The sequence below is a fragment of the Grammomys surdaster genome, unplaced genomic scaffold, assembly GCF_004785775.1.
Source record: "Grammomys surdaster isolate TR1022 unplaced genomic scaffold, NIH_TR_1.0 125688, whole genome shotgun sequence".
NCBI classification, from domain to species: Eukaryota; Metazoa; Chordata; class Mammalia; order Rodentia; family Muridae; genus Grammomys; species Grammomys surdaster.
The window spans coordinates 2,038,121-2,048,081 of record NW_021620524.1 but is presented as its reverse complement, the minus strand read 5'-3'; the positions used below and the strand labels follow the sequence as shown (position 1 = coordinate 2,048,081).

General features: G+C 49.4%; 1 protein-coding gene across 4 annotated transcripts in view; it reads left to right on the top strand.

The window, feature by feature from the left end:
* Rptor (regulatory associated protein of MTOR complex 1) overlaps positions 1 to 9,961 on the top strand; it is a 296,009-nt gene that overhangs the window by 232,078 nt on the left and 53,970 nt on the right. For all 4 annotated transcript variants that reach the window (XM_028787899.1, XM_028787900.1, XM_028787903.1 and 1 more), the window contains 3 exons: positions 5,397 to 5,471; positions 8,067 to 8,132; positions 8,472 to 8,663. In XM_028787899.1, coding sequence (XP_028643732.1) covers positions 5,397 to 5,471; positions 8,067 to 8,132; positions 8,472 to 8,663 — 333 coding nt within the window. The remainder of the gene's footprint in view (positions 1 to 5,396; positions 5,472 to 8,066; positions 8,133 to 8,471; positions 8,664 to 9,961) is intronic.

The window sequence follows — 9,961 nt, the reverse complement described above, 5'->3', positions numbered from 1 at the left end:
TGATGGAGCTGTGGTTGCAGCAGAGGGGTGTGATGGAGCTGTGGTTGTAAGTGAGTTCTCATGAGGCTCCCAGAACACTCGGAGAAGTCCATTTAGTGCAGAGCCTCCAGCAGGATGCATTGCCCACGCTGATGTCTCTGTAACAGGAGTATTGTCCTGTGTTGGCAGCAGAACAGCAAATGCTGCAGACCATGCAGGGATCTAGCATGACACCCGACTAGCAGCGGCTTCGGCCAGCGCCCATTTCCCTTCCACAGCTCCGTCATTTCCCTTGTCTTTCTATTGTGCATCATGTAGCAAGAAAAATTTTAGAGAAAAAACAGAAAGCAAGACTCTTTGGTTTAGGAAAGTTGGTGAAAGTGTAAATTCACCTTTATTTATGCATCTGTTACAAAAACACATGTGAGAAACAGAAGACTGAGCACACAGTGGCAGGGAGCTCAGTTGGTTATATCTTTCCATAGAATTTTGGTTTTTCAACCTTAATGGTACCATGGATTTTATGGTGTGGGTGGGAGGGAAAAGGCAAGTCCAAAAGTTGGAGGAAGGAGCACACACATGCCTTTCACAGCCGCACCAGGCACAGCATGGTGGCTCCACTTTTGAGGGTCACCTTACACATGGCATTGAATAGTATAGCTCACAGGATTTTGAATATTTAAAGTAATGAGCCCCATTTGGAAAGTGACAGTACACATCACTGGGGCCACTGGGAAAACAGCTGTGTCAGGTTTCAGCTGTGGGGACTGTGCAGCTCAGGCCTCTGGCTAGACGTTCTGCTGCATCCTGAAGAACAGTGGAACCCCTGCCATGCTCCTCTACCTCCAGGGTCTGATGGTGTTATGACCAGGTGGGCAGTTTTCTCACCTGGAAACATCTTCCCTTTCAAATGGCTTGCCTGCTTCTCATGAAAGGGAAGAAACTGATTCGGGGCTGAGCCTCGTCCAGCGTCCCTGGAGTGTTCTGTGATCACACTGGAAGGCGCAGGCAGGGCATCCATAGATAGACTCTCATGGGTTGTCCTATGCTGCCCCACATCCCCCTGTCAGGCATGGGACTGTTCATGTAAGTTTACTTCTTAGACTTTTTGGTCTTCTGAAGTAAAAAAAAACAAAGTCAAGCCAGGATATCCTCCTTTGGAATGTTCTGGACTTGCTCCTTGGTGGTGCTATTTGCACCTGTAGCTATGGCTATACAGTCAGACTTGCAGCTGCTTCACCTCTGTTCTCTACGCCTTCCTTTCCTCCTTCTGGTCCTGAGACACACACTTAAGGGAGTTGGAGTGGGTTTCGTTGTAACAGAGGCAGTCCACCAAGAAAACCTCATTTTTCTGCCTCTCCTCCCCTCCATCTTCTCTAGCCTTGCTATGTCGTCATTGCTCCTGATCTGGGGAAGGCACTGCTATTAGCAAGATCTTGGTTTTCAGAGTGCGGCCATGTTTGGTGCTCCCACCTCCTTCAGTGACCTGTCACTGGCTTCCCTGCTCTGCTGGGCTGTAGTAGCCTTGCTTTCTTTCCAACTCAGTGAGGCTGCTGGTCTAGAACTCATACAGGGAAAGCAGGTCAAGGGAATTGTACCTCCCCCTTAGCAAGTGGAGCTACTGGGGAGAGCCACCCTCCATGCAGCGGAAACCAGTATACACTGGCACCTGCAGGTACTGGCTATGAAAGCAGTGATGTGAGGAGCAGCCATGACTGCTGCCTGCACTAGCCTGACAGGCTTATCAAACAGGAATCTTTTAATATACGCCTCATAATCGCCAGACTCGGCTTTTGAAGGCTTATTAAAGTGATCACTTCAGATCTTCTGACTTGGGAGGCTCACACTCAGAATTAGAAGGATATGAATTAATGACAGTTTATTACTCTCAGATGAGCTGCGCTTAAGGAGTTTCCTGTAAACGTGTGGGCTTTGATTTGACTTGTCGGAGCTCTGATTTGAAAACAAAGAAAGGGATCTTTTCTCCTGAGTTGCACTGGTGCCTTCTGCTGCTGCTGCAGACATGGCCATTCTGCAGCCCTGAGGGCCAGGCCTGGATGACGGGCTGAGGCTTCCAGCTTGTTTATTAGCTGCCTCAACTAAAGCAGGGAAATTGGTAAAGTGTGTGTGGCTCGGTGAGCAGAAGCTGGGGTCAAAAGCCTGCGGTCTGAACCAGCCTTCTCCATCGTGTCTAATTGACATTCCTCTCTTATCCTCAGTCCTTAAGTCCCAGTCTGGGTTCCTTGAGAGTCTCTGAGCCCAGAGCAGAGCTGGTGAGAGGGTGGCAGGCTCATCACCCTGGGTGCTGGTCCCAGACAGCCTTAGCATCTGTCTCCACAGTGCCTTCATTCATGAGTCACATGACTCCACTGCTTGATCTCTATGTCACTCCAGCAGAGAGCAGAGGGTGTGCCTTCACAGTTCCCACAGTGGCCTCACCTCATGCTGTGAACAGCCTCTTTCCCTTTCCAGCTGGGCCAAGGCTCAGTCTCACCCTCCTCGCTCACCTTAGAGCTTTTGCGCCACCAGTCCCAATGTGATGTCAGCTCTGGTCTGGCTCGGGTGTCTATGTTCACCTTCTTCCTGAAAGGCTGTACCTGAGAGCACTGCCCATCTGTGTGCTCCTTAGGGAGTGACATAGATAGTAAGCACCCCTACCCTTCCATGCCGTCTTCTGTTTTTTCTCTTGTCTCTGGGACTGTCCCAACCTCTGCTCCTTGCCGTGATATCACCTCGATCTGTTGCTTTCTTTACTGCTATGATGAAGTACTTGACAAGGACAACTCACGGGAGGAGGAAGGGTTTATCTGCACTCAGGTTCAAAGGCACAGTTCATGGTGACATGTCAGCCAGATCCCGAGGCTGAGGCAGCTTGTTCCGTCATAGTGAGAAGCAGAGGAAGCTGAAAGCCGCTGCTCATCTCACGTCCTTTTCTGTGATCCAGGACCCCAGTCCAGGAAATGATGCCACACGTTAGGGAAGGGTCTTCCTATCCCAATTAGCCCAACTGTTAACTCCCTTGAAGATCTGCCCGAGGTTAGTCTCCTATAATTCCAGCTTCTGTCAAATTAGCAATAAATTTTTTGTGTGTGTGTGGTTTTTCAAGACAGGGTTTCTCTGTGTAGCCCTGGCTGTCCTGGAACTCACTCTGTAGACCAGGCTGGCCTCGAACTCAGAAATCCGCCTGCCTCTGTCTCCCAAGTGCTGGGATTAAAGGCGTGCGCCACCACCGCCCTGCAGCAATGAGTATTGTTGACAGCTGACCTTGGACCTGGGGTTGGGCTGTAGTGTCTCTTACTCTCAGCTTCTGATGGCTCTTCAGTTCCTCCTAGCACCCAATCACCTGGCTCTTCCCACCACACATCCAGTACTAGCCTGTGTTTCCCTTCTGTTCCTTCTTTCTCCCATCTTTCCCTTCTCCAATTCTCCTTCTTAATTCTGCTTTACTGTCCTCCAGAAAGCACCGCCATCCCACACCCTGCAGCTCCCTGTAGCTTCTCAGGTGTTGCCAGCACATCACTGCATATCACAACTGTCGCCCCAGTTGTCTCCCTCACAGTGGATAGCATTATATCTCTAGATCAGAGCCAATGTTCTGCATGGGCAGAGTCCCCAGTGTGTGGCACATGATGGCCACACAGATGGAATTGTATCCACAGGAAGCAGTCAACTGAGGTAGATGGGCTGCATCTCCGGTGGCTTCTTTAGCGCTTGAGTCCTAGAACTCTTTCTTTGCTTAGGAATGGGGGTCTCTAAGAGGCCCTGTTACGATATTCATCATATGGCATGAATCTAGGCAAAATCCCCAAGAGCTTCATCAGGTACTCACAGTGCAGAAACAGGAGTGCTGTCAGGTATCCTCATGTGGAAGGCAACAGGAGGGGAGCCTGAGAAGCAGCAGGAAACATGAGAGGAAGGGGAGAGTTTGAGGTGAGGGGTAAGAACCATGGGAGGAAGAGGGCAGCTAGGAAGGGAGGAGAGAGGGAGGCAAGTGAGGGAACCTGAGAGGAGGAACCTGAGAGGAGGGACCTGGGCATAGAGGGCTCTAAGGAAGGGAGCCCAAGAGGAAGAGAGGAGTCTGAGGTGGAGAAGGGGCCTGAGAAGTGGGTAGTCTGAGAAAAAAAGGTCTCAGCAAAAAACAGAGACCCTAAAAGACACCAAGACAATGAGAGGAAGGGGACGTAAGAAGAAATTGAGGGTGTGAGAAGGGAGAAGTCTGAGAGTAGGGGAAGGATCTGACAGTGTTTCTGAGCTTTGGGGCCACAGCCCATGCAGGTCCAGCCACTGGTCCTCAGAAAGTCAGTGGTGCACTCAGGAGGCAGAGACACATACATCTCTGTAAGTTCTAGACCAGCCTGCTCTACAGAGTTCCAGGACAGCCAGAGAAACCCTGTCTCCACCCCTACCCCTACCTCACACAAAAGTCAAATTACAAGTAGAGAGCAGAAAAAGATTTATTCAATGTGACCACATTGAGGAGAGGGACAGAAAGAGTCCCACACATATACACACGTATACACACGTATACACACGTATACACATATATACACACATATACCCCACTCTGTCTTCAAGGACCAGAAGTGAGATTAAAGTTAACAGAAGGAGTTAACACATCTAAGCAGTCCAGTAAGGTGTGGCCCCACCCACTGTTGGCCCATCATTACATGCCTTAGCCTGTAAGGTGCTCTGTGTGAATTCTCTGGAACACAGGCACCCCCTCTGGCTGGTACCTTTTCCTTCTTGCAGCATACGATTCCCAGGAAAATTCCTATTTTGAGGGTTCCATTGTGTCAGCTCTCAGATTGAGAGATACAAGTGTCTCTTTAGAATATCTTCATTTCTGGATCTAGAGAGTTGACTCAGTGGTTAAGAGCACTTGCTCTTGTAGAGAACCCAGGGTCAATTCCCAGTACCTACATGTGGCTGTAACTCCAGTCCTAGGGCATCCAATACCCTTTTCTGACCACCTCAGGCACCAAGCACATGTGTCATACATACATGCATACATGCATACATGCACACACACACACACAAAACACTCATATACATAAAAATAATAAAATAAATTTAAAATATCGGAATATCTTCCTTTCTGCCAGGCTGGGAGCTTGAGAGGAAGGCATGCAGGCTGAGCACAGAAAGGGCAGAGAGCACAGTCCTAACCCAGCCGCCAGCCCTGGTACCCAGAGCTGCTTTCTAGAGTGTGGTGTGCTCTTCTCTTAAGAATTGTAGGGTTCCAGCCTTTTCTCCATGGGCAAGAAGAACCAGAGCTTTTTCCCAAGTGAAAAGTGGCCTTGCAAGGAAAGATGCACAGTCATGATGTATTTCCAGTGTGCTGGCATGAGAAGAGAAGCCATAACACAGCCCGCCGGTTCCTGCACTAATGGCCTCTCTTTTGTCTCCTTTCTCTCCAGTCATGCCAGGCTGACCTCGTGAAGGACAACGGTCACAAGTACTTCCTGTCCGTCTTGGCAGACCCATATATGCCAGTAAGGACTGAGCCACCCTTCTCTCTCCCCAGCATGGCATTGTCTCCAGTGCACACTAGGGGTTGCCGTTCTCGCTGAGGGCCAGGTAGAAAGGTGCTCTACAGAGCCATACATGGGTGGCCACTTACTGCCCACACTGCTCTGTTTCCTCCTGCCCCGCATGAGAATCTGGTCTTCTATGCCAGCCGGTGAGCTGCCATTACATATCTCTGCCTAGCTGTGGTGTCTCCATTACCAAGAGCCTGGACCCTGGGCAGACGGATGGATGAATGAATCCTTGTGTGGCTGCAGTATGGTGCCTCAGGGGACTTGAAGGGCCCTTAACAGACAAGATGCTGTCAGGCTTTACTAAAGGAGGGAGGAGATTATTTGAAAGTTTGAATTTCATACATGCTAAATTGTTTTTTAAAATTAGCATGAATATAGAGTATATGGTAGTTTCTCATGATGTCATGTCATCAATCCCTCCCTCCCTCCCTCGCTCCAGCCCTGCGCAGAGTAATTAATGTACACCAAGCAGCCACCCACAGTCCCTCTCTCTCATGGCCAGAATGTTCAAGTACAGTCCATACTGTGCTCTGAGGTGGCGCCTATAGGAGGAACTTTTATATGTAAATTCTTCCTCTGGATGTTTGTTGTTTGTTTGTTTTAAATGAAAGGATATGATTTTTAAAGAGAAAGAAAGGAACAAAGCTACCAGCAAAGTCCTAAGCAGGACTGGCCTGTGTTGGGTAAATGGTACTTGTGTACTTTACCTAAGTGGTATATACACTGTTTATCGGCAGCGTAGGTTTATAGTTTATCCACATTTTGGAAATAAGCCCTTGCCTTCCCTTCAGAATTGAAAGCTCTAAACTGGCTGACCTGACCTTCCAAGCACATCCTCTCTGCTCAGATTTGAGAGAAGGAAGCCATCTCATGCTAGAGAAGGGGAAGACCCCCACGGGTTCTGGTAGGCAGTAACAGAGGTCCTTGCCACTACAGTGACCTCAGAACAGCATGCTTTACATAGTCCCTACATGGGATACAAGGCCATGAACAGGCAGCACTGCCAAGAGAGACATCATGCCGGGGCATGCAGGGTGTGCCTGTCCCTCATTAATGAGGACTAGCAGAGCTTCTGAGAAGCTGACCATCTGTGAGCTCTGCAGAGAAAGCAGTGGCTACTAAAGGAACAGAGACCTCAGCCTGCAGGAAAAAAAAAAAAAATTCTGCAGGGAAGCCACATTTAGATCTCAAGTCTGTGGTCTCAAAGGTGCAAATACAAAGCCTTCCTACAGAGTTCCTACCCTAGAGCCAGGGAACATAGCCTGTCCTCAAGCTGCCGTTGAATACCCCAAAGGGAAGGAGGCCACTGCATCATCACACAAGAAAACTAGCATCCCCAGAAAAGAGCCAAAGGGACTCCAGGAACAGTCTCTGAGACACATGCATTCAGGACATTGCGGATGACTGAATTAAGACAGTGCAGTGTAATAATGCTGTCAACTACTATGTTTGCTTCAGAAACAGCTTTCTGCCTGCTGTAAGAAAATAAAATCTTCTTTTTAACCTATCCTTAAAAATGATAATTGTTTTAAGTAGACAGATCTTGGGGGAAGAGGGAGTACAAGCTCAGGTGGGAGCAATGCCCCTCCCACATTTAAAACTCAGGAGGCGATGCCTCCCTCACAGGGCGCACACAGCCAGGAAGAGAATCCGTGAAGGCTCTGCATGAGCACAGATGAGGTCAGCCACTGTCACTGACATCCCAGCACTACAAGGGAGGCAGAGGAGAGACAGCATCGGACAGACAGCAGCTAGAACTTTCAGAACTGAGGAAAAAAAAGCTCAATGAGCCCTGGAACAATTAAAACTTAATTCACAGACACAGCATAATCAAAGTAACAAGTATCAAAAGCATACAGAAAATCCCCAAAGCCACCAGAACACAGGAAGAGCAGACAGTAGCCGCAGTGATGGTCCATCACAGTGATGGGCACAGGACAGTGAGTGGCCCTTCAGCAACTTCCTGACACAGTCTCCTGCTAAGTTACACTGCTACTGAGAAGGGTGAAGCCCAGCTATTTTATGACAGAGTGATGGCTCGGCACTTCTGCTGTGCTGAAGATGGTGGCCTGCAGTCGGTTGCAGTCAACTCAAGAGATGTCACGAGTCCTGGGGGAGAACAAGTTAAAACTGTTGATGTGCATGTGAGACTCCATGATGAAGTTATAATGGGCTGTTGGATTTCCACACAAAGTGAAGAGTGCTACGTTCATCTCACTAGCAGTGTGCTTGGCTCAACGACACAGGCTTCCTGAGAACTGCACATAGGGAAAGCATGGTTGCTGGGCCTGGCGAACCAATTAAAACCACCAACCACTTTATGTGCCTTGACAGAGGACAGCAGAGCAACCTAGGCATGCTCTGTGGCATTAGTACCCAAGGGAGCAGCTGGTCTGCATTCAGACCCTTCACAGTGCCTCAGCAGGAAGGCTGGTACATGCCTCTTCCCTTACATGGGAGGCCAGTGCTGAAGACAAGGCACAGGGGGATCTAGAAAGGTGAGTCTGCTGTGAGGACGCACAGCCACGATGCATTTTTGTTTTCCAGGCTGAACATAGGACCATGACAGCCTTCATCCTTGCTGTAATCGTCAACAGCTACACAACAGGGCAAGTGAGTATCACAGCAGCTCCAGCCACCTCAGCTCCACAGGAGTGGCACAAAGGGGACACAGAGACGACCTGTCTCACGTAGATCATAGGGCAGGGGTGCAGCCCAGGCCACCTTTGCAGAGCTATGCTATTCAGGTAGACTGTGAGGCCTTCAGACCACAGCAGCAGGCAGGGTTACTGGTACTCTCCACAGAGGACCAGGCCTTCTGTTAGCTCACCATTGAGGGGCAAAAAAGAATCGGTAGGATTTAAAGTAAGAAAATGTAGTGTGGTGTGGTTGAGCAAGGGTGCTGTCACCCTTGTCAGGACCCTGCCCCACTCACTTGTGTCCTGTGTCTAGGAGGCCTGCCTGCAGGGGAACCTGATTGCCATCTGTCTGGAGCAGCTCAGCGACCCACACCCCTTGCTACGCCAGTGGGTGGCCATTTGCCTGGGAAGGATCTGGCAGAACTTTGACTCTGCAAGGTGGTGTGGAGTAAGAGACAGTGCCCACGAAAAGCTCTACAGCCTTCTCTCCGACCCTATCCCTGAGGTGAGTTGTCCTTGTAAGCTTCTGTGGTAGGTCAGAGTGGTGGTGGGTGCACTATACCTGCAGTCCCGCCAGGGTTTTATCTGTATAGCGGTCATGAGGCTGGTGTACAGAAGCCTGCCCACATTCAAGCCTGACTGCATCCAGACCCTTAGGGCCAAATGCAGATCCCAAGATAGGCCACTGAATCTCATTCGACTTTCACTCATGCTATGCCAACTCTATGCACTGGGGTAGCTACAGGCTGGTACAGTCTCTAAGAAGTAAGCTTGAACCACTCTGTACTGCACCTCCTATGGCCTAGGACCAGGTTATCACTTACAGGCAGGGGAGCCTTGTGGGGAGGGACACTGCCTGTGGCATGTTGCCTTCCATATCCTGTGTGTGTCTGTCTGACCTGGCCCCCTGTTAAGAGCGTGTGTCTGTGTCTGTGTGTCTGTGTTACCAGCATGATTGTGGCAGGTCCAGGTACTGCATTCTGGGAGATGAGACAGTGGAGGCTTAGATGATTCCGAATCACCGGAACACTTATCACACAAGTGACAGACTCATCTTTTAAAGCAGGAGATCCAGTTCTCGATTGTTTTGATCTCAGTGGGAATCAGAGACCCTGCTATTATTTTCAGAAGTGATTACTGTGTTTCTGTTAGTAAGCCAAGGGTGTGAGCAGCCGCAGGTAGAAGTGCAGTCCTGGCTGTAGTTTGCAGGGCAGCTCTGAATTGCCCCATGTACGTATCACATCAGGTTTTGGCTAACTCCTTGAGAAATCAGTGCCATCTGTCCCCCAAAACATGCCAAGGGCAGGTTCATGCCCATCTGCCTTGGTTTCGGGCCCCCTTATGGCCTTGGAAAGCCCAGACAAAGTTAGCTCTCAACCTCTGTAGTTACTATAAAAGGCAGAATATTTCTTGCAGAAAAGCCTAAAATGAACTTGCCAAGAAATCCTTAAAAATGTCAAGAAAGGAAACTCACACAGTAGCAGGAGGTCTTATCCTGTCTCCTTGAGAGGTGTCAGCCCCAAGTGCTTTTCTTGTGTACCCACTAGAAACAGCCACTTGGCCTGCCAAGGGAACACCACATCTGGATGTCACAGCAAAAGGACGGGGCTTGTTGGAGACATCCCTAGAGTGCATAGCTGCTGATAGGCATCCATGTGAAACCTTTGAACAGACTGATATCACCAGGTCCCAAGCCCTGAGACACAAACCAGTTCTTAATGTCTGAATTGAAATAATCTATCAAGGTTTGTTTGGGGTGTGTGTGTGTGTGTGTGTGTGTGTGTGTGTGTGTGTGTGTGTGTG